At 36.0% G+C, this 24034-nt stretch overlaps 1 protein-coding gene across 4 annotated transcripts in view; it reads right to left on the bottom strand.

Annotated features, from left to right (window-relative positions):
- Positions 1-709: 709 nt before the first annotated feature.
- TAF2 (TATA-box binding protein associated factor 2) overlaps positions 710-24034 on the bottom strand; it is a 57094-nt gene continuing 33769 nt past the window's right edge. For 3 of the 4 annotated variants that reach the window (XM_088054214.1, XM_014256233.2, XM_005516938.3), the window contains 7 exons: positions 23376-23515; positions 17634-17703; positions 16026-16135; positions 13529-13758; positions 10803-10955; positions 10284-10389; positions 710-1739 (listed from right to left, as the gene is read on the bottom strand). In XM_088054214.1, coding sequence (XP_087910340.1) covers positions 1474-1739; positions 10284-10389; positions 10803-10955; positions 13529-13758; positions 16026-16135; positions 17634-17703; positions 23376-23515 — 1075 coding nt within the window. In that variant the 3' untranslated portion in view covers positions 710-1473. The remainder of the gene's footprint in view (positions 1740-10283; positions 10390-10802; positions 10956-13528; positions 13759-16025; positions 16136-17633; positions 17704-23375; positions 23516-24034) is intronic. The other variant, XM_014256230.2, reaches the window with a different exon arrangement.

The following is a 24034-nucleotide window of genomic DNA, read 5'->3' as shown; positions in this document are numbered from 1 at the left end:
AAAGGATATGGTGTTTGAATAACAAAAGAAGTATATGCATATTACAAAATACCTGAGCCTATCGTTTTTCTAGTCTACAGATAAATTTTTATTCCAAGAACTACAGGATTCACCAGCAGGTATAGAATAAAAAAGTATTTATTAACTTTCATGGAACAGAATATGGCTTAAAAACTCTTCTTGGGTCCCTCTTGAACCTTCTGTCCTTGCTCTAAGAAGGAGAATCAATCTCTCATGAAAATTGATTAAAAAAAATATTTAACCCAAATAGAACCATCTTATAAGAACGCTATGTGAACTCTGGGCAACAGAAGCTAACCAGTATATGGAAATAAAACACTGCCTCTACACACATAGAAAGAAAATAGGTAAGAAGTGGCAGAGATTATTTATCTCTATTATTAAAACCTTTTAAAAATTAAGTTTTTAAACAAAACACTTCCTAGGTGTAAATACCATACTGCATAAAACACAGCTAAAGATATTTAAGTGTATCCATCATTCCAAGTCCCAGACCTAGTTGAATCTACTGATATATTTCTCCTGTGGATCCATGAGCTGATCTTGCTTTCAAACAAACCACCCCTCAGGAGGAAGAAATACATATTTTCCAATATTTTAATTTTTAAACTTTTCAGAATTTTTTTTATATTTTAGCAAACATCTTTCAAAAGCGTATTCCAATGCAATCTTGAAGAAAAAATTCTGCTTCTGTCAAAATAATTCGCAAACTTTATTGGATTTTTAAAAGCCTGATTACAGGACAAAACATACATTACGCATTTTGCTAAAATTCCAAAAACAATTGCAGAATTTAATCATATTCAAAGGCTCATGTCCATAATAAATACCGCCAGCTTAAAAGCAGCCTGGAATTTTTCAAGAGTTTTAGTATCTGAAAAATGCAAATGTTCTACATACTGTTCTTTTAGAAGTCTGATATTACGTTGCAATGGTTAAAGCAAGAAACAGGTCAGCTGAAGACTAAAGAAAATCCCTGTCTTCTGAGTAGATCTACATTTAGTTATACAATACTGCTCTGGAAACAGTCTGTCACCAAAGGCCTGGCAACTGGCTTCTGCTTAAAACATACTCTGCCTCTAACATTCTTCAAAGGATTAAACCATAATTGATTCTGGCAATACACATGGTAAGCGTGATGTGCAGGGGGTTGCCAGTGGACATGGGGCCCTTACATAAAGGGCTGTTTTCTTTGTTTAAAATGGAAAAAAGAGTGGGAGGTGTAGAGAACAGTGAAATACAAAAATGAGTCAGAAGCATAAACCGTATTTTTTGAATCAGATTTCAACAACCACATATGCAAAAAGAAGGCTTCAAAGGTGGCAGAGCTTCTGAATTGCTAAGGCAATTCACATATTCTTAGTTCCATAAAAAAAGTTAGAAGCTATAGTTATGTACATCCTTCTAAGCACTCCAAGAATATTGCAAGTTGAACTCCAGAGAAGCCTGGTATCAGTCTGAAAGTGATGGGGAACGGATTGATCGTGCGCTGGCTGGACTGTTAGAGAAAACAAAGGGATCCTTTTCCTTCTCTTTAGTATCATGTTTATGTTTATGTTTATGCTTATGCTTGTGTTTCTTCTTCTTTTTCTTGTGCTCATGGTGGTGATGGTGATGGTGATCGCTGTGTTTTGAGGAGTTTGATTCTTTACTAAACACAGAGAGTGGAGCTGCTGAGACAGGGTGCATGTTTATCTCTCCTGAAGACTGTTCCTTACCTAAAAGAATGGATACAGTGGGATTAGCAAATGTTTAACTTGCATTGTTTCCAAACATAAGGAATTATGAAATATTAAATAAAACCTACATTATCAATTTAAACATAAAAACATGATATCTGTTATGATGCTTGTACCATTTAGCTTCAGAGAAGGCTCTGAGCATGCTGTTCAAGTTCCCACACTAGTGCCAATTTTTAGAGATGGTCTTCTTTCCTTCCTCAACAGCATAAAAGTATCCCAGACAATAATTAGGAACTGTAAACAGCCCTAAGAAACTTCAAGTCATACTAGCTCCCTGAAATTAATTTTTACATAGAGTAGGAAGGCCACTACACCCTGCATAATGCAAATATAACTGCTTGTAAAAATTCTGATATAAAGTGCAAGACTGGCATAATAAAGTACATTTTTGGGATGTGAACTCTTTTTAATCAAACAGTAAAGCTCCCCGCAATAATACACAAACTTTTTGATAGTGACAAATTAAACTGATTTTTCTAAAAATAGCCTCTTGCAATTTAGCCTGTTTGAAAGATTATACAAGGTTTTTTTCCTTAAACAAAGCCAAATCCCAATAAAGACAATTATACTATCTTTATCGCTATATATTTCACAAGTACACTAGAACTCGTTATATATTGAGAAAGCCTAGCATCTGAACCTGAGGACGGAAATATGATCCATGACAATTCAGGAATGACTTTCTCATTCTCCCTTTAGCTCATTTAATATTTCATTATTTCAGACAGACTGCAATAATTTCAATTATTATAATAGAGATTAAAGGGCATTATTCTAAGGATACCTTTGTTAAAGAGTGGAAATGCTTGGAAGGTAGGAATACTCATATTCCTTTAGGCAAAAATTGAATCAAATAGCCCACACTGCAAGAATGTTTTAACAACTAGATAAATGTAGAAAAGCACCAGCAGATTTCTGAAGGCAAGTAATCCTCTAAGTATTACTTAAAATGGACTTTCTTCCTTGCTACCTGAAGTATGGGGTTTTTCCCATACAGTTTTGGTGAAAATATGCAAATAAATATCAAGAAATTATGTTATTTGATGTAACTATGCAATTATATTTTTCTGTCTATTTGAAAACACATTTAATTCCAGAACATTTTTGTTTGGCTGGTTGGTTGTCTAACTCTAAAAGCAAGAATGATTTGTCTACGTTAACAATTCCTGGAAGTCTAAAGAGACAGCTCCCTGTCCTATGGCAAGCAAGTACTGAGAACAATTTCTATGCAATCTTTCTAGCTTTATCCAAAAGACTGAGGACTGATTCAATCATGCATATATATAGGAAAATTTCTAGATGGTACAGCTGTTCTGGGTTTTGTTTGTTTGTTTATGAATATGTCTGGAAAAAACAAAATCTATATCTATATGAAGTGTTTAGAAGTCAGAATAGAAACACAAAACATTTTTATAGTGAGAATGATCAATAACTTACTACAGGACACAGTGAAATTTCTACTGCTTCAAGTTCTAAGCAGCAAAATGATGTCTTTCTAGAATATTTTTTTATTTAATCAGAATTAAGCAGCAGTAAGCTCATGTTATCAATGCAAAAATTTATTTTTAGGATTCACAACTTGACTTTTTTATGTATCATATGGCAGGTAGAGGACATGCACACCAATTACAACTTGCATTTGCTGACTTCAATGCATACCTAGTACCATTTTTTTACACTGTTGCCAGTCTCAACAATGAAGACAGTGTGCAAGTATAATGCATCTGATGCAAAAAGGTATAAGCCTGCTTTACTATGTAACTATTTCCAATTCTATTTTGTATAGGAATTCCTCCTGTAACCCCATAACTGAGCTCCTTCCTCTAAAGCATTCAGTGCTTAGGACAACTTCATTTAGCAGCTGCAAGGATACAAAACCTATAAAAAAAGACCTATAAAAGCTTTATCAAAAATGATACAGATCTCCATGAAAAAAATTCAGCACTGAACCTACAGAACCTTTTTTTCCTTCTTTTTAATTACTATCTACTTAAAGCCTATGCCAGGAACATGACAAGTGTAGCTAAGGAAAACAAGGCTAAATAGAAATTGCCTCACAGGGCAGTATAATCATCCCTTTATCAAGGGGGGTAGCAGGACTGATGCAAAGAGGCACTCCCTCTTCCTGCAGGGAACCCACTTCTTCCTGGCACAGAGAGCAGGACTGAAACCTGGGTTTCAAAGAACACAGAAACATACAATAAATGAAGGGCGAGCCCAGGAGCTGGCTTCTGAAGTGGTCAGTTGCATTCCTTGGAAGAAAATGTGCATGCATGTCTACCACATGGATCTCCTCCTGTTTAGGATGTGGAGATTCCAATGGTTTTGTGGTGTTCCAGCTAGCTGGGTAGGTGTTTAAAATTAGACAGTATTATGATCCCACAGGAGAAAGATCAGAATATTTGTGTACTGTTTGCCCCAGGAACAAATACAAATATCATGAGAGAGAATAAAATACAAAAACATAGATCTTGCAGCTTAGTTTTAAAATTAAAGGGATTTGGATAATGATAAACTTTAAAAGAAAATTTTCTGTCATAATACAAATTGCTGTCAGAATACCCTGTTCACTTAAGTTTTAAGACTCATTGATGCATTAACACTGAACTAAATTGTTGGGTAGAGTGTTTCACCTACTTTTCTCTTATTCTTTTTAACTTTTACAATTTGAAAACCTGTAACTTGAGACTTTTAACATGCCAATAGGCTTTCATGAGACCTTTCATATGGTCCCCCCTATGTTTCTGATTTTGTGTGAAGAGTGGGATGCCACAAACTTACAGCCTCTGTTTCTTTGCATGGCCAATGAATGTAAAACAGCTGGCTGATACAGGATTTTTACAAATTGACACTTGTTCGAAATTACCCCATTTGCAGCCTAATTTTCTGAAACATCAGAGAGAGAGAAAACAAGTTCACCAATCATAGCAAAGGCTGGTGCTGCAGCACCCAACATGGACAGGCTCTGGGAAGAGAGGTATGTTGATACAAGCACACAAGCAATTAATGTGTCTCTCCCAGAACCCAAAGAAAGCTTACCAATGAGAAAGGTAATGCAGTCTCTTTGCCTAGCATTTCAACTCCACCTCTGGCTAGCATTTTCTCTAAAGAGAAACCTTAAAAAAATCGCAAATGCCATAAAAACAGTTTCAAAATTATCCCATTTTTCTTTATTACTTCTTTTCTTTTTAGTGTTACTCTGGAGACATCCAGTATTTTTTAATTTAATGCTGTGTTTATGCATCTGTTGAACCACCAACAAAGTACACAGAAAAAGTTACCAACCGTAAATGACTTCAAGTTTCCAGAATGCAATGTCCTGTAATTAGTCTAAAGAACCAGAATTTTCAAATTATACATCTCTAAAAAAGGTTATCAATTTTCTCTCTAGGAGAGTACTCTTTTAAGGTCGATGGGATAAAGATAAAAGTTTGAGGGTGAAAAGCAAAAGTCTAGTTAAAAAAACAAAACCAGCCAAAGGTTTTCTGAAGATATGCTAAGCAAATCAGTTAATTTGGCAATAACATAAACATTTTAATTAGTTCCAATTTAAAGATTCACTTGACTTCAATTTTTTAGTGGGATTTAAAACCAGACAGACAATTCCTTATACCAAAGATAAAACTAAAGTATTGTGTAGACAAGTTGGTGTTTTAACTAAAACAGAGTTTTAACTGGTAAAAAGTTTGATTTCATCATCTGACTTTCATTTAACAACTCTATTGCCTTATACTTATGCTAAAATAATAGCTTCATTGTGGTGTTATTTTTACTACACTGATTTTAACATTCACAAACGTTCTAGTGAAATCCCTGTTTTTGAAAGAAAGAACATCTGAATCAGGAAGCAAATTCAGAATACTTTGTGCCTCTCTTAGTTCCAGGTAGTTCACTTGAAAACTTGCTACCCTTATTCATCCTCAGGATTTGAGAGTGATTAGTTGTTTTCTCAGAGACAGTCACAGCTAGAGTATTATGTTGCTTTTATTAAATCATGGAGCTCACACACTGCAGCCACACACTGATGCAATTCTCATTTCTTGTTCTCACTAACTACAGGAGTTGTGTTTCTATTAAAGCTGCTTTCTTAGAGTAAAGCACTGGAAAACACCATTCTTTGTGAAGCGTACTCTTAACCACATGGTATTTCAGTGAAGCAAATTTATCTACAAACCTCAAAGCCTGTGAGCTACTGCTTTGGAAACAGTTTTATCTTGAGTAATAAAGTGTAACACATACTGTACTAGTATTATATGTTATTAAAAGACATTCTAACAAAACAGTTTTAACAATTTTTACCTCCTTTGAAAGTACAGCAAAAAGCCATCATTGTCAGCAGTGTCCTCAAATCCAAGAAGTGCTCATTTATGTATTTGTCTGTGTGCTAATGTTTCCATAACACTTTTTGACAGAGAGCCAGTAATAGCTGGACTTTGAGGTACTGGTGCACTTACAGCCAGCTTGGGTAACTGCAGAGGAGGGGGCTTCTCACACAGTTTGGGCTGAGTTCCTATTTACTCCTACAGCCAAACTCCAGGTGCTGTGATTTGCACCTCAGGCTTGGATGTGCTGCTGTAAATGTACTGTTTAAATATATTAACTAGTAGTTTACCTCTGCACTTTACTGCAGCATATGCAGTATGTCCAGTTTCAAACTGTTTCAAAAAAAAGTCAATTCAGATAAACCATAATTTCCTGAAAGTGCAGTAATTGTGATAAACAAGACCACAATCCAATCAACATTATGACTGTGGTCTAGACCTCCAAAGTTTCATATCCATCTACACATTAAACAGAGCAACCACAAAGTCAGCAGCAGCAATTTCCAATTTGACTATCCTGCAAAACTGCAAAAGGATTAACAGAATGGCCAAGGAATCTATTTAATCTGAGTCTGAATGCTTAGGATGTCCTCAAAGCCCACTGCCTCTGAATGTCATCAGAATAAAAACTGTCAGTGCACAAAGAGAACATCACTATTTTATTTTTCTTTCTTTTGCAGGAAAAAAGAGAGAATTGGATACTACTTTTTATTGACTTCCAAATTATCAAAACTAGCTGGAAGAAGTTCAATTAAGTGTTTGTCAGTGATCAGCCATAATGACATGTAACTTCACTGGCAGATCATGCAGCCTACAACCAGGCATTTATTTTGGAAGCAGACAAGACCAGGCCAATCAATAACCACTGACATACGGCAAAACCTTTTACAGGTTACTTCTGACGTATTGTACTTTCAGATGAGTGAAATATTAAAGAAGTGTACCTTTATCTGATTACACTGAAGTCAACAAAGCAAGACAAGTCACCTTACAGCCTGAGAGATCAAAACTGTTGCTTACACAAAATCTCATCTTGAAAGTCTTTTATATTAAGATTTAAGTGAAGGAAGCATTTTTAATATTCTTGATGATTAATAGCAAATAAAATCTGTTCTCACATTAGAAATGTAACCTTGCACAGCCTTGGAGGTTCAAAGAGGGCTACCAAGTTTGTAGCAGATGAGTCATCACAACAGCATTCTTTAGACAGTTCACAACTAACGTTTTGTTTGTTTTAATAATTTCTTGATAAAATTGTTAGATTCCCTTAAAACTGCCAGAGTCCACAGTTCTACTATCATAGTCAGGATGCTTTACTAGGATTTAAACCATTTATTTTCTATATGAACTATGACAGGTGCTGTAATTATAACACTGAAACCTGTAATCCAGCAAGAGTTGTATTAGAAAAGTTTTTTTATTGTCTCAGCCTTAACCTTTCACATCCATGGGCAGAACTATACAAAAACATTCACCCTCCCTCCAACTTTTAAAGAAAAATAATATTTTCCTGGTGTTAGTGGGGGTTACATCAACTTGATCAAATCCAAATCATCATTTGAGGTGGTCTGGCAAATGGAAAAAAAACAAAACAACCCAACAATCCAGCAAAAAAACACAGATACGACAGGACCCAACGTGAACTTCCTCCTGGCAGCTGCTTTTCACATGCTGTGTTTGGCTGATGACCTAACACTTCATGTGACATGCAGGGACATAGCCCACAGCTGGGGGAGGAAAACTGCGGGTGGACTAAGAGCACTCCTTCCAAGTAGCAGTCAGAACTGAGGCAGATTTACTAACAAGACACTGAGACCATTTCAGAACCTGCTGTCAATCTATTTCACAGTAATCACTCCCTGAAATACAGCCATCCTCCATCATTGTTGTAAAACCTCATGTGCCCTGTGATTGTTTTCTAAAACAGAACACTCCCATGTGTGAACACCTTTATGTTGCTTTTATTTTTCCCCATCTGTTTCTTCTCAGCAGTATACCATTTCCTAAAGATTGAACTATCTTTATTTACTCAGTCTGTAATTCATACATCTCTGCTTCTAAGAAAAAATGCCATGAATAAGAAACAGGTGAAATTTTAGAACCAAAAAATATGTCAAGTGGAACTGTTTCTAACCACACAAATGAAAAAAAAAAAAGAATAAAATAATCTGAAGTGTTTCAAAATAATGCTTTTCAAAGGCTTACTACTTAAAATGAATTCTGGTGCAAAACCTGGCATTTATCTCATTTATTACCTAGGAAAGAAAATGTATTACAGTGTGCTGAATGTCTAAACACCAGAGGTGAGAAGGTCATTCAGGATACAAGTGAGACTTGAAGTAGCTTGTGTCTGCTCTGAGTCTAAAAAAGCACCAGTCAAGCGGCCACTGCTCCACTCTTGGTTAGACTTTACCCTTTCTGACCTCCAGCGCAAACTTAATCCACACCAATCCTAGAGCACAGAGCTGGCACACAGAGGGTCCCCTAAGTCCTCTCTGTGATATATTTGGCAGGGTTTTTTTATGACTTTATTTTCCATAGAGTGTGTAAATCTATTGAAAAAATAGTTGCAAAATATTATGTAATAAAAAAAGGGTGATAAATACTAACCCTCAGCAGATCAGCTTTGTACTTGCATGCCCTTGATGTGTCACTCTTTGCCATAACAGAAAATGTGATGGTTGACCATAACATTGAGAACAAAATTCAAAGCAGCTCTGAGATGTTCAAATGAAAGCTTTGCAGATATAGGCTCCTAAGTTCATGAGAGTAACCTATATGCAGCATGCTCCTTTACCCTGCTGAAGTAAGTCAAAAAGCTGCGGGTTTGCTGCTCTAGATACCTGACAGCAAAGCTGTCCTGGTGGAGTTGTCTGTAGGCAGATGTCATTAACTGAAGGCCATCTGGAATCCAGAAACTAAACCTCCCTGTGTTATAATGTCCCCATATGAACTTAATTTCTTACCTGAGAAGTGACAGCAGTTACCTTTTATTTAAAAAAAAAAAAAAATAAAAAAATCGAAAGAAAGAAAGAAACTCCCTTAGTGGTTAGAGCACCTGCCAAGGAAGGAAAAATGTTATGTCCAAGGCTCATAATGGAGTATGAGCCTCCAGTTTCTGCACCAAGGCACCAGCCTCAGCATTCTCAGGGCAGCAACATCCACCAGCCCTTCTCTTAAATGGGGCAACTAAACTGCCTGGTCACAGAGAAAGCAGGTAAGGTCACTGTCAGCACAGCTCAAGACCTAGGGCAACTCAAGATGGAACCAACATTCCAGATCTTGCTGCTAAGGTCTATTTCTGTTTTACACTAGGCAGTCACTGGATAAAAACAGAAAAACAAGCAAGAGGGTAATTACTCTAAATTCTAAAGCAAAAAACTTCACTTTTACACAATAAAGTACTGCAACCTGTTTGGTACATTGTCACACGACCTCAGCTTTGCTCCACTGGCACATTCTGGAACTGAACTTTAGAAATGTTGTTAAAACATTTTGAGAAAATGAGACTAACTGCTGAATTTCTTTGCTAGTGACATAAAAGCAAAGAAGGTGGAAGTTCAACAATGAAGTTCAGCCTGTTTTATGGCTTCTAAGAAACACTATACCTTGAGAATAATTTTGTCAAGTAGTGTATAGAGAAAGATATTAAGGAAAGTAGTAAAAGAAAGTAAGTGCTTGAAACAATTCACAGATGCAATCTTTTCAACTTTGGAAAGCCCTTCTAAATACCTTTCAGGCTTGTATGTTTTTTAACTACTAATATTAAGTTAAAAATCACTAATATTTGAGGGTTTTTTTTTTTTTTTTTACCTGAGGAGTCTTGATATTTTTTTTAACCTTCAAAATTATTATTTTTAAATGACACCTATGGCAAAACAAGTTTTACCTAATTGCTTATGAGATTTTACTTAAACTTTGTGCACTTTTATTCATTCTTTAGCTTTTCACTTTCCTAAGCATGATTTATATCTGTCTTACTTAGATATGTGTGAAAATACACATGTATATACTTATCTGTGCACGCACTGAAACCTAAAGAATTGTTATTATGCAGCCTGTATGCCGTTCCTGGAATTCCAGTAGCATTTAACACTTACCAACACTGTATGTATGGAAATAAGCAGTAGCAAAAACCACCTCACAACTAAAGTAGTTAAAAAAAATACAGTCACCTTGCCTATAATGTTACTCATACCTGGTGTGGATGGTCTCTCCAGCATATTCAAATGATGGTAAATGAAGGCTTGGCTGTCATGAACTGTGTCCATATCAATTTCCTCTTCCTCTTGAGAGTTTGAGAACTAAGATACCAGGAAAAAAAATAAGCAGATGCTAATAACTCATAAAAACATTACTAAACAGAATTTAAAATATTTTATTTTTGAGGTAAACTGGGGGTGAGAGGGAAAGGAAGTGATATCTACCACTGCAAAGGAATAAAAGTTCAATAAAATTAAAAAGGGTCAGTGTCTTTCCTTCTTCTAATTTACTGTGAAGCTGTGCGAACAAGAGCATTATCTGTCAACTTTAGTTCTTGCCAGCCAATAAAGAACATGATAGGAAATGGCTCTGCCAAAGTAAGCGTAACAAACTGCTGTAGATACATACAGAGCATGCCTTTTGTTTGAACACAGCTTCAAGGGAAGCCAGCAGACGCCACTGCTGTTATTCTGAACACCCTACACGTTGTGCAAGTTGAATTTCCATTTCTTACTCTGATTTTGAGTTTGACTTTACTGTCTTCATTCTTCTCTAGTATTTGCCCTGGCTCCAATGGAGACCCGAGTGGCATATCAGCCTTCCTCTTCACCCCCTGCTGATGACCAGAAATGCTGGATGCTGTTTCCTTAATAAGATGATCATCCTCCTGAAGCAGCATTAAAAGACCAAAATTAGAAGATAACAAGATCCATGTTTCAGAGAAAGCGACCTGATACCTGAAAAATCTTCTGAGTAAAGTGGGTGATTTGAACAAAGTTTTCTCTGTAGTTCTGGCAAGAAGTATTTTTTAAAACCCTGTATGGATTTGTGCCAACCACTCCTACAAACATAGTTTCTCTTTACTTCTATCCCTGCTCCCTCTGCATATCTAGCATTGGCATCTTTTCTGTTGCTTCTCACAATCATGGTACTGTTGGTGTGCAACAACATTTGCTGCCTCTGAATAGCCTGTCTATAAATCTGGGCCTTGCAGACTCTCCTCAGGCCAAATCTCAGTTGAAGAACTGTGATAGCCTCTGATCTACACATGGGATTTAGCTAAATCTTCTTTTAGTTTGTTTTAAAAGCTAATGCTTACTTTACTTACTAAAAATCTTAATGAGTACTTATAATTTATTTTTCTTTATTTTACAACACTATTGATTAAAAAGAATACAATTGTTTTGTAAAAAGAACCAAGTCAAAGAAATAGAAAAATAGGAGAGTCTCCTAAGTTACACATATAGTAATGAAAACAGGAGACAGGTGTTTCAGCAAGTCCAATAGAGAAAATTTAGAAGGGAAAATAAAGCATCCACAGAAGTAAACATAATTAAAAGCTCACTATAAAATATAAAAGGCATATATACCATATACTCTCAAGGGCATATACTGCCCCCCCTGAACTGCTCTTCTTCTATTCTACAAAGGGCACTCTAGTCCCACTCTTGCTCTGAACAATTCAAGTTCTATTTTATGAAGTGGATAACTTTTACCATCCTCAGCAGCTTCAGAAGCACTACTCTGTCAGTACTGATTTTAACATGTTTATGCTTTGTGTACATCTACTTTAAAGAATCTAGTCAACTGATAAATTCTATCACCTCTTTTATTCTTTTTTCCCCTGAAATACGCATTTCCCTCTTTTCATCCCTATTATTTTGTCCAAGGGACTGCTATTGTGAAACACTTCGGGATTAACTCTGTCTGATATAAGAGGCAGTCTTTGTTATATGCTACTAGAAAATCAGTGCCCTGAATTTTGGGGGAGTTACAGAGAAAATGGTAACCTTAAGGCAAGGGGTAGGAGAAAAAAGATGAGGAATACGAGAAGATACAAGGGATGAAGTACAAACTGAGGCTTATACCAGTACACTGGAATTTCAACACCAGTGCAAGCCAGTACGCTGCTAAATGAAGAGCCTCATCCACACACAGTTCTGTGCTGGGGTGCCACAAGCATTTGTACACCTACGTGATGAACTGACTCAGGAAACTGAAATATCTGTTCACAAAAAGGTACTGCTCAACCAGATCCTCCCTGATCCAGCTCACTATTGCAGCAACAACTACTATGCTAGCAAAAGGGAGAGGAAAGTTTAGGAAAAGAGTTAAGAGGCAATCTTTTGATAGTCTGGCTGCAAAAAAAGTTTGGGTGTTCACTGAACTGCAGCCTAAAAATTTGCTAACAAAATGCCTCCTGCTATTTAATTCTAATGATTAGGTGCAGAAAATTAGGACTTAGTACATGCTCTGGAAATAAGCAGGTCAGGTCTAACAATATCTGACACTCCCAGCATTTTCTCCCCCTGCTGGAAAGGGCCTGCAGGGTACTGTTAATTAGTACTCTCAGCATACTTTCCAATAAAAACTATTTAGACATTAACTATGGGACTGATAAAATAACAGTAAACCATCCCATTCAAAAGGGTGGAGAGTGTCAAACATGCTAATCACATGCTATTCTTGAAACTTAAGAAAAATAATTTATTATTTCCATGCCCGTTGATTTTGTTTTCCCCGTCATAATTAAATTTGTCCTACAAAAATACTTAGTCTTGCAGCAGTGGCAGTTATTCTTGAGGAAAGTATGTCCTTAATAGTTTATAAAAATTAATTTTCTAACTACACAATGGACTATGTGTTAGGACTGAAGCCTCTGAATCCAGAAAGATACCAAACTGATTGTATGCCACTCTTCAGAAGTTGTTACAAATCCTTCAGAGCACAGTACTAAAATGTCAGATTCAAATGTTCAGTGCAGATGTGTTAAAATTTCAACTTTCGCATCACTTAAAGTTGTTTAAAATGATGTGTATCTATGTATTTTAAGATGCAACAGATTTACTGACAAAAGGTTTTGTTTTGGAAAACTGGGTAACTTGCCTGTAAGAAGCAGTCTCATGAAAAAAGCTTTCATCACAGCATCAAACATTTCTGTGAATCACTTCATATCTCATAAGAAATATGTAAAGTTTCATAAAGAACAGAAATTATGAGACTAGAAAAAAACAAAAAAACAAGTAAAAAGCTTGCATATGCGATGCCAAACAGTTAAAAAATGTCCAAAAAGTCATGGTATACACCAGCTTTTCAAGTGGACAGAATAAAGAGCAACAAGGTAAGAAGGTAGCATAGGTAAAGCATGAGAGGCTTGAACACAATACAAAATTATATCAGCAACCCATGCAAGAGCTTGCAGCCAGCTGAATAGGATGGATGCAGACGGTTTGTGCTTACGGTGTTCTGAAATCCTACAGACTGTCCATGATTATTAGTACTGATCACAGGTTCCTGATTATTTGCAACTGATTCGGGGATAATCGTTGGATTGAGTACAGCCTTCTTTTCTTTCAGGTTAAGAACGAGTCCAAGTTCTGGTAATGGTAAACAGGAAGGTCTGCTGAGGCCAAAGAGAGTGAAATAGAGGTCCACAGCACCACATCGTAATCGCCAGTCATGTGAAGTTCCTGAAATACAAAAGAAATTGTTAATACAGAGACAAAATCTCTTCCTCTCCCACAAAAATAACATCTTAAGTGATCTAGGCCCACCAGAATATGCCATTTTCTGTGCTTAAGATGCACTTCCTTCAGTATTCCTGCTTATTAGCTCTTACTTTCTTTTTAAACTTTTATTCTTTTTTAACTTTTATTCTTTTTCCAGTTTAAAAGGAAGGCTTTAAGTTTCCAGGGTTGTAAGTTAGACATGTTTAGTAGAACAAGAATGGAAAAGTTAAGTCCTATAATAACATAATGAAAAATAAAGGAAAAAAAACCCACATCCGTATGCCTTTACTTTTCAAGTTGCACTCTCAAGTTTTTCTACTGGACAAGTAAATAGAAGACTTTGTTACCAAACCAACTTCCTGTATCAATGGATTTAGTTGCACTTGCCTATGTATTCCATGAAATACAGTAAGAGCTTTAAACGCATGACTAAAACTTAACTCTCTGGAAACTGTGTTGATAGAGAAATGCACAAACATGCTTTTTAACATCATTACTATGTCATGTACTTCACTGAATACTCAATACTTGAATTTGTATTCATACTCAAAATATGTATTCTTACTGCACAAAGCAATGCTTTATTTTGTTATTATTTTTCAGTGCAAACTGTGTACTGCTTTAATATCTCCATACACAAATGGTCTAAGGATGTTTGGCACCAATCACAACAGAAAGACATTTAACATCTGGTGCAATGCTGCAAATACAGTGATTCTGGTGTTAACTCAGCCCAGCTCTGGACTGATTGCAAGTTTATTGAACATATTGTTCCCCAGCAGGAATTTAACTGTATCTGGTAAACAAGACACAGATGTGCCAACTGCCATGTTAATGTGGCTGTGCAAGACTTAGCACAAAATAAAATTACAAGATCTATCCCCATAAATAGTAGTTTTATGGGGCCAAAATAGTGTTTGGAGTAAGCTTAGCTTACCCTTACCAGTTACAAATTACCAGTTACACGTACCCAGTTACAAATGAAAGCAATATGAATATTAATCTGAACATTTTTAACATCAAAATACTCCCCAGAGAATGACACATTCAAAAATATTAATTTTAGAACTATTATATTATCAATTTAATTCAGATTAACACAGAAAAAGAAAAGATGACATATACCAATCAGAGTCTGTTCTCCATTACGTATGCTTACGTTAAATGAAAGCAACTCATGATTCTAGAATCATGTACCTTTAAACCTGGCTACTAGCTCATCACATCAACAGTTTTTTTCAAGGTGCCCTCGAATGCTACAGTTATCCCTTACAGAAAATTAAATGAAACATTATGTCATCTTGAGGCATAGAAATTCAGGTGCTTAAAACCCAATGAACCTTAATAAGAATGTATACCCTATTTGTTACTTGCAAAAAGAGGTAATGCTTGTAACACTGAACACACTCTTCTCTCATGAAAAAGCAAAAACAAATTCGCTGATGGGAACACCAAAATTGTTTATTTTCTATGTCTGACACTTGGCAAATCCTATGAAACTGAACTACTAGTAGTCTCCCCACTTCAACCCCTGGAGTGTAGCTGTAAACTTTTAAACACTGAATATAATGACACACAGAGAACAGAAAGCCTGCAATGACCTAAAAAAGCTATATAAATGTTTATATGTAATCTGTGTAGCAATGTGCCAGATGTTAAAGGGCAGTTTGTCAGGACTGGGTAGAACTGCTTCAGTAATGAAAAACAGGTCAATGGTAAAGATGCAAGTCCTTCTCTCACTAGGATCATTCCCAACCTCACAAGGCAAACTGAGCTTTAGGTCTATAATGCACTTCTGAAAATCTCATTTGAATTATCTGTATCAATGCTGTCCTCTCATATTCTCTGAGAGTTTAGAAAAAGAGGACAAAAAGAGGCCATCTAATATAAAGCAGACTCTTAAGTGTAACACAGACACCATTATTTGAGGAAATAGTTGCTTTGAACAATTTTGAACATTAAAACTATGATTTTGTGCAGAAGGACATCGAAGCACACTATATCAATGGACAAAAGAATTAAAAATAAGGTTTTGTAGCCTATGTCACTAGGAGTGTTCTGGAAGTACGTATATGATATTCAGCTTCTGAGACTGGATTTTTAATTTCTAACTATTGAAACTAAGAGAGCTCTTGGCATATTCTGAAGCAAGGTTTTAACATAATTTCAAAAAACCTCACAATAAAACCCTAACACAACAAAACAACAAACAAATCAAAAAACCTAACCTGAATTCATCAGTTTCCAAAGCTGATCTACCAAAGCTTCATTACATAAGGGGGACTCCATAGTCTTAGTGAAAGGTGGATTCTTAGTCAGCATATCCAAAATCTTATGCCTGAAAGAAACAGAAAAATAATCTTAATTAAATCCAAAAGAAAAGAACTAAGGATACAAAGTCTGTTCAGTTTGCAACATTCTTACAAACTTATTAAACTTACAGGATTACTTTCACATTTTTAACCAGTGTTTCATGCCTTAAGTTCTTCCTTCTGCCCATGCATAGACACGGATTTTCCATCAGCAATATAACTTAGAGATAAAATATAAGGTGCAAAGCAGTAGAATGTTTTTAGACATAACTGTTAACAGTTGTAGGCTACATTATGCTCTTCTGTTTAGCAATGATCTTTTTTTGCAAACTGACTTGGAAGTTTACCAAGAGGCAGCAACACTCACAAATAAACTCTTTACATTCTGATACCAAAGAGTTTTTAAATAACTGTAAATGTTTATGACTGATACAAAACGGCAGGCCCAAAAACTATGTCTTGCACATTTTCCTGGAAACAAACACTGCCACCACTTAAGTTACATCGATTTCTGAATATCCTTACCATGATGCTTACAGTATTTACACACTGAGCTGAAAGTAGATACATTTTTGTTTCTTAAAACTTCACCTTGAAAACATTTAATGAATTCTTTGTTTCATTACTTATTATTTTAACATTTTTTCTCTGTACAGCCAGCTTTCACCTTGCTGTCTTACACATTTGGAATGAGAAGACTCTTACAGATACTTTTTTGTTTGCATTTTCTTTTAGAAGAGGCTAACATATTGCACTCAATTCATAATTTAAAATCCTCTTTAAAAGGATACAAATAAAATTAAATCTTCTTCTTAAACTGAAGCTAAACCTGTATTTATTTCCATTAACAAGAATGACAGAAATGAAACAGAACAACCTTGCAGCTATGATATTTGTAAGAAATCACCTATATAGAGAGAATAAAAGTAGCATTATTTAACTTTGAAACTCAGTACTTTAATGGTAGTCATAAGAATAAGGCGTTTGGAAAAAAGAATTATTATGGACCTTGGTGTTCACAGGTTTGTAATGAACATGCTAAAATACCCAACCACTCATGTGAAAATGAAGTTAAAACAAGCAATACTAGAAATTTCACCATATTTTCACATGATCCTTTCACCCCATCTACAGTCCGACAATTGCTTAGTGTCCAAATATCTTGTGTACTATGTCTCAGCCTCTGTCTTTTCTAAATATCACAAAGTCATTTTTGACATATGCAACATCATATTTATACTCTTTATTTATGATCAGGAAATAATCGCTAACTTCAGACTTCTGCCACAAGGTAGAACATATATGACAAAAATAATATAATTAAGAATAAGAACAGAATATGTCAATTATTGAGATGTGAACTGTTGAAACATCTAAACATGTTTCAATTAATATAAAATAAGAAGAAGGAAAAACAGTTTTGTGAAGAAGCAGTTAAGGATCTGATCTATTCTAGTGATTGTGGGTGAAGAATTTACTTAGTAGCTTCAGCATTAGTAAAAATCTTTCTCTTTATTAACTCACCTTATGTAGGGTACAGGATCACTCTGAACCATACTGAGTAGCCACTGTAATTCTTCATAGCTCCTGTCAACTGCAAAGCAAAAAAACACAAAATGCCTATTTCTATATATTAAGTGGAAGGATTTAGATGAAGACAATCATGAGTTCCTCAATTAGCACATGAAGAGCATGAATCATTACAACTTAAGAGCAATTCCACTAATTATGGAGCAAATTCAAAGTAAAAAGTCTTACTTTACATGGAAATAGAAACATTTACAAAACTCTTACATGCCTCAATTGCTCAATAACAACCAAGCTGACTATTTGCATGAGCACTGATTGGGAAAATCAGAGTAAAGGCTCATCTTGATATCATGTGCTTCCTAAAATGAATGCATTCAAATATCCTTTTAAGAATAAGAAGCACTAACATCTTCTGTAGAGAATATACAATTCTTAGACACAGGAATCTGTGAAATAAAGATAATAATCTTTACATAGGACAGGAAGAAGACTATTACAGGGCTTATATAAAACTGCAATCATGCTCCCCTCATTAGCCTTCATTAGTTTTATAAACCATTATACTTTGCAACTAGAATGGATTTTGAAATCTATCAGCACACGCTTCTAGGAAATTGCTGTTTGACACTGAAACAAAATCAGCTTGTCAGTTTGAAATATAACTTACATTACAAAATTCCTTTGATTACCAGAGTAATATTGCAAAACAGGAAACTACATGAGATATCATCATCACTCATAATACAAAACATGAAAGAATTTTTACGTGATCTTTTTGTCAGGAGCATAACTGTAAGATTTCTACAGTAGTATTCTATTCTCAATTCTTCAAAACAATGAAGGAAGTATATTAATCATTACTGGATAGACCGGTCCAAAAACATTTCTATTGCTTTCTATCTTGTGGTCCTAGCAATGTATTTCTTTCTTCCCCTAGTCAATGGTATTTTTAGTTCTCAATACCTCAGTTCAATTTTTCTTCCTTATTTTGGTTGGTTTTCAGTCAACAATTTTAAAATATAAAATATTCTTTAGTCCAACCAATTCTAATACCAATTATTTTCTTGTTATTTCACTAGAGTAAGTTGCTTTTAACAGAAGAAGCATTTATTTATACTATAAGAACCAACACTTCATTCTATTACAAGTTTTAAAAATAATCTCGACAACTAAAACATAAGACCCTTTTCTGGCTAGGAGAAAGCAACTACATTAAAATATTGCTTAGACAATGGCTGAAGAGTCTTTGCAGGCCACTTGCTAGTCAGTCCTGCTCTTCCTACAATCCAGCCAACACACACACAAAACTGGTTACTCTGGTGAGGCTCCAATAAGCCCTTTTTAGAGGCAGAATGGATTAGCTCACACAGGGCACTGTTTAGAGCATGGCTACACAGCTCTGAATGATGCCAGAGCAAATTTGTATCCATATAGATCAGAACTACAATCTCAGATTTGCCTTAAAAACTAGAAACCTTTGAAAAACTATGCAGAGAACATACTTCTAAGGGATTAGTGACTTCCTGTGCTCAGCTCAATGCACAGCTGCTCTTCCTGGCTTGGCACAGAAGGCAGCTAGGACACTGCAAACAAAAGTTGTTTTGCGTGTAACAGAAACAGTATTTTTTTTACCACGCAGAGAAGAATTGCAACACTGCAAACATGAAGTCACAATCATTAGCAAACTGTAATTATTTTGACTAACAAAAGGAATTTAAAATGCTTTTTAATTAGAAAATATAAAGTCTGGGAGATTAATCCTTTAGGCTGATGGTACTGGATAACAAAACCAGGTAACACCATACTTTTCTGATTAAATTTTTTTTTTCTTTGTGTTTTAAACTTATTTCAGCTAGAAATTAAGTAAGTCTTCCCTGCTATTTGCCTTATAGTGTAAGCTAAGCCTTCTAGGCTTCCAAAGCTTTTCTACTAATGCATTTAACCTCCTCTTCAAATTTACATAGGAACTATGTAACAAATTTGGACAGCAATGACAAATTAAACCTGACCTCAGGCAGAACAAATCTTATTAGCAAAAACAACCATATACCAGGCCTGGTTTGGAGACCTTACAAAATCATCTGCTCCAACCTTCCATGGGAAAGGGAGCCTAGATGGGATTATCTAGCACTCTGTCCAACTGTATCTTGAAAACCTACAGCAATGGGGACTCCACCACATCCCTGGGGAGGCTGTGCCACTGATTGACTGCTCTCACTGCAGAAAAATTCTTCTCTTGTATCAAGATGAAACATCTCTTAGTACAACTTGTACATGTTAATCCTTCTCCTTTCCATGTGGAGGAGAGAGACACTCCATCCACTTTGCAGCTGCTTTCTAAGTACTAGAATATTGTGTTGAAGTCCCCCTAAGAATTCTCCAGGGAGAGAAGAACTAACTCTGTCACTCCTCCCTCACAGAGCAGGTTCTGCACCCCTCTGATAATCTTCATGGCCCCTCTTTGGACCCTCTGCAGTCTGCCCACAACTTTCTTGAATTATGAGGGCTGCAATTATATACACTGCTTAAAGTGCAGACTGGGTACGAAGTAGAGTGGGATGATCACAACTCAGACTCTATTCATATTGCAGATGCAGCCCAGGATCTGATCTGCTGCATAACTGACTCGTGGTCAGCTTGTCATCCACCAAGAGCCCCAGGTCCCTTTCAGTGATGCTACTCCCGAAGAACAGTTCCTGGCCTGTTCTGGGCTCTTTGGTTATGTTGTCCCAGGTGCAGGACTTTGCACTTGTTAAACTTCACCCGGTTCTTGGTCCCCTCCTCTCCTAGCCTGCCCAGGTCTGTCCCTTCTGATGTGTCTACCTCGTCACCAGCTTTCTCATCAATAAACTTGATAAGGCTGCTTTCAGTGCTGCTCTCCACATAATTTCTGAAGACTCATTTGTGACAGACTACCAGCCTGAATAAAAACCACTGATTACCACCCCCACACCTTCAGTGTGGCCCATGACCTGAATTCTTACCCACTGTACTGCAGTGACCACCCATCCTGTTTGTAGCTTGCCAGTTTGTCTAGGAGAAGGCTGTGGGAAAAGCAACATGTGTAGACTTTCATACTTCTGGTAGATATAAACACAAGTGATTGCCTTCTGAAACAAAAATCCCCTTGAGATTTTTTTTCAAATTACAAACAGTGCTGTCTCGGGTCTCAATTGCAGCAGAGCTTCTTTGACACTGAACTTCAACATTTATCAAATTTGATAATGCTTATTTATTTAGAATAGTTTCTTGTTATCTCTTCTAAGTATGCAACTGCCTTGTTCTATACAAGTAAATATTAATAGTCATATAGCTCTCACTAGTTAACTTTAAGAAGTTAATAAACCCTGTTCACTTCATGCCACTTTGGATAAACTGTCCAAGCCCTTATATGCTGCCTCAAGTTACCATTTCTCAAAAAAACCCTTGCTATTAATAGCAAAGAAAACAACTTAATCAGTTCCATGGAGAAATTATTTCTTTTCAAGTAACTCAAAAAAAGGTAGTGTTACTCCTACTCTGAAAGTTCCACCAGAAAACACAGACTTTCCTTTTTATGGAAATTACAAAATCTGTCAGCTTCCTTTACAAAACTGTTAAAATCCAGCTTTGGCCAAGCAACAGGCACTTGATAGCTGCTGGTTTGCATCCAGTGTGAACTGGGAAGCAGGTAACCAGGAACAATGAAAATCAGATCTCTTGGCAATAGATGGCTGATCATTTCTCCTTCTAAAGCCAGGTTTAGGGCTCTGCAAGACAAGCACTGCTAACTTCTCTACGGGTACAGGAATAACTCAGCTCACTGAGTTTCTCAATCATCCCTCCACTAAAAACCCACCAGTCTTACAGCAGGAGCAGAAGCTCCTATGTTCAGTGCTGGAAGCTTGTATTTTAGAAATGGCTGATGACCAGCTAGATAATAGACTGTATGGTGAATTGTAGTGACTTTACAGAAAATAGGTATTTGTATCTGATACCTTTGCATCAGAGAAAAAGCTGTTGGCAAGGAGCAAGGCAGTTAGGTACAGCAGTATTCTCATCTGTCATTATCAGATCTCACAACGAGTTCAGTCAAAAACTCTGTTCAGCTCAACCACTGATTTCAAGTAATCTACTACTTCTTACCATCCAAGTTTCAGCTCCCTGTAGGTTTCAAGCTACTAACTCTATTATCTTGTTTATCCAGCACCCTGTTGGATCACCTGTTTTAAAGATGATTTTATTACTTTGTAGTACAAACACTTTCTTATTCAAGCCAGTTATTAACTATAAATTCCATCCATAAAAGGTCAAGAATTTAATGAGAAAACATTATTTCTATCAGTTTGTCTTTCCACAGGGTGGGATGAATTAGTGAGATTGTTCTAAAGGAAAAGAGCTGATGAGTAAGCTTTCTGTTCTCCAGCAAGTATTTCCACTAACATTCTATGAAGGGTGGAAAAAAGCAATTAGTCCACCAGAGATATATATATAGCACTAGCACAGTTCAGAATTCTAGCTGTGTATCACTCACAGGATCAGCAATGGTGTGTTTGGAGTGGATTAAGGACACAGAGTGTCTGGTGGACTGCAGGAGGGAGCCTGAGCACTGCTGGGTGTACAGCCTGCCTCACAGTTATCAGCTGTGCAGAATGACAGCCTGGTTTCAGTCAGTGACAGGATACCTGATGCATTCACCAAATGCATTCACTCAAAGATTTCAATTGCCTTAAAACCTCCCACTGGCTTATCTAGTTTGAGAAGTGTCTGGATAGAATAACAGGTGTAATGTCAAAGCAATACAGCCCTCAAAAAAGTTAACTATCATTAATTAATTAAAAATTAACTGTTATACTATTACTATACAACTATTCATGCAACAAACAAAGGAAACTCTCCTTTATACTGAAAACAAAGCAAACCCAGGAAAGCTGAGACAGAATAATTAGAAATCTAGATCCACCAGTCTGCTACAGAGGAAGAACTGAAGGATTTGGCCACTTTGAAAGGTATAAACCTCCAAACATAAAAAGTACTACAAATCTGCTAAACAAAGAAAGAATGACCCAAATAAATTAAAAGGACAGTATAATACTAAATGAACTTTATGTAATGCAAATCACTGAAGCTCTAATTTCTAACTGCCATTATCTGCCAGAAATCTGTCAGGATTTAGTATCGACTACAAGCATTTAAGAAACTGTCCAGGGTGTTTTTTTTTTCATGGACCTGCAATAGTCAACAAGGATAAAAGCAATATTAAAAGAATGTAAACATCTCACAAACATAAGCTATGCATAAGGAACGGCAAAACAGAATCAGCCGAAATATCTCTACAATAATCTAAGTTTCCAAAATTTGTAACCACAAGATGCATGCAAAAAGCATAATTAAGATATCAGGAAGAAAGTAAAGCAAAATAAATGACTTTCACTAGCAATTATGGCTGAAATAAATTAAATTGAAGCCACTGAAGTGTTAAAGACAAATTACCAAATCCCCTTACTGCCACTAATTACTTCAAAACACACCAGTGTTATCTGATTCAATTTGCAAAGCACTGAGAAACAATGCTCAGCACATCTTCATATCACATGTACTTGCTGGGATTAAACAATAATAGAAATCTCAGTTTATTATTAATGCAACTGTCACCACTCTTCTCGTGGACACTATCTCAACCTAGTATTAATGAGGTAAGCATTACATTTGTATGAGAATTGCTACAAAATGTCAAAATACTTGGGAAAAGGGTACCTTTTGTATAATCAACAACAGCCTCCAGTGCTGCTATTCGGACATCAACGAAGTGCCCGTACTCTGCGTATGACTTGAAGAGAGCAGGATCACTTGGGACATGACCATTCTTCTGAAGCACTCGAATAGCTTTTAAACAGCTAGAAATGGCAGAAGAAAATTTACATCAGCTTTATGGAACCAGCTAAGAAACATAAAATTACTTACTTCTAAATCAAGTAATGCAGATTTTCTGAATTATGTTACCCACATTAACATGATTAACATATTACAATTAAATTCACAGCATTAACATACAGCTCTTATTATCTGTTAATTAGGCAGAAACACAAACAAAATTTTCCACCCTGTCAAATCCATTGCTTGGTTTCAGTAGAGCCATGATAACTTAGAGAAAACACAACTCAGATGATGCTGCATGCTCTACAGTAATTGTTAAAAGGCAAAACTTTCATAAATGCTCTTCTTAAAGAGGCATGGGTTCATTGATTATGACTGTTACTAAAGGTCTACACTGACAAAAATTAATGCTGAAAAGTAAAGCAATCAAGACAAATTTGCATTATCAGCTTTTGAAAGTTAAAATGAATTTGACATTTAAGATTAAGACATACAAGTTAAAATCTCAGAAGTGAACTACAGAAAGGTACATAAAACCC

This window comes from Pseudopodoces humilis, chromosome 1, assembly GCF_049639895.1.
Source record: "Pseudopodoces humilis isolate 2021_Gansu_Grassland_sample_001 chromosome 1, ASM4963989v1, whole genome shotgun sequence".
In the NCBI taxonomy this organism is placed as follows: Eukaryota; Metazoa; Chordata; class Aves; order Passeriformes; family Paridae; genus Pseudopodoces; species Pseudopodoces humilis.
Note: the sequence above shows the minus strand (reverse complement) of the source record. Positions and strands in the feature narration are given on the sequence as shown.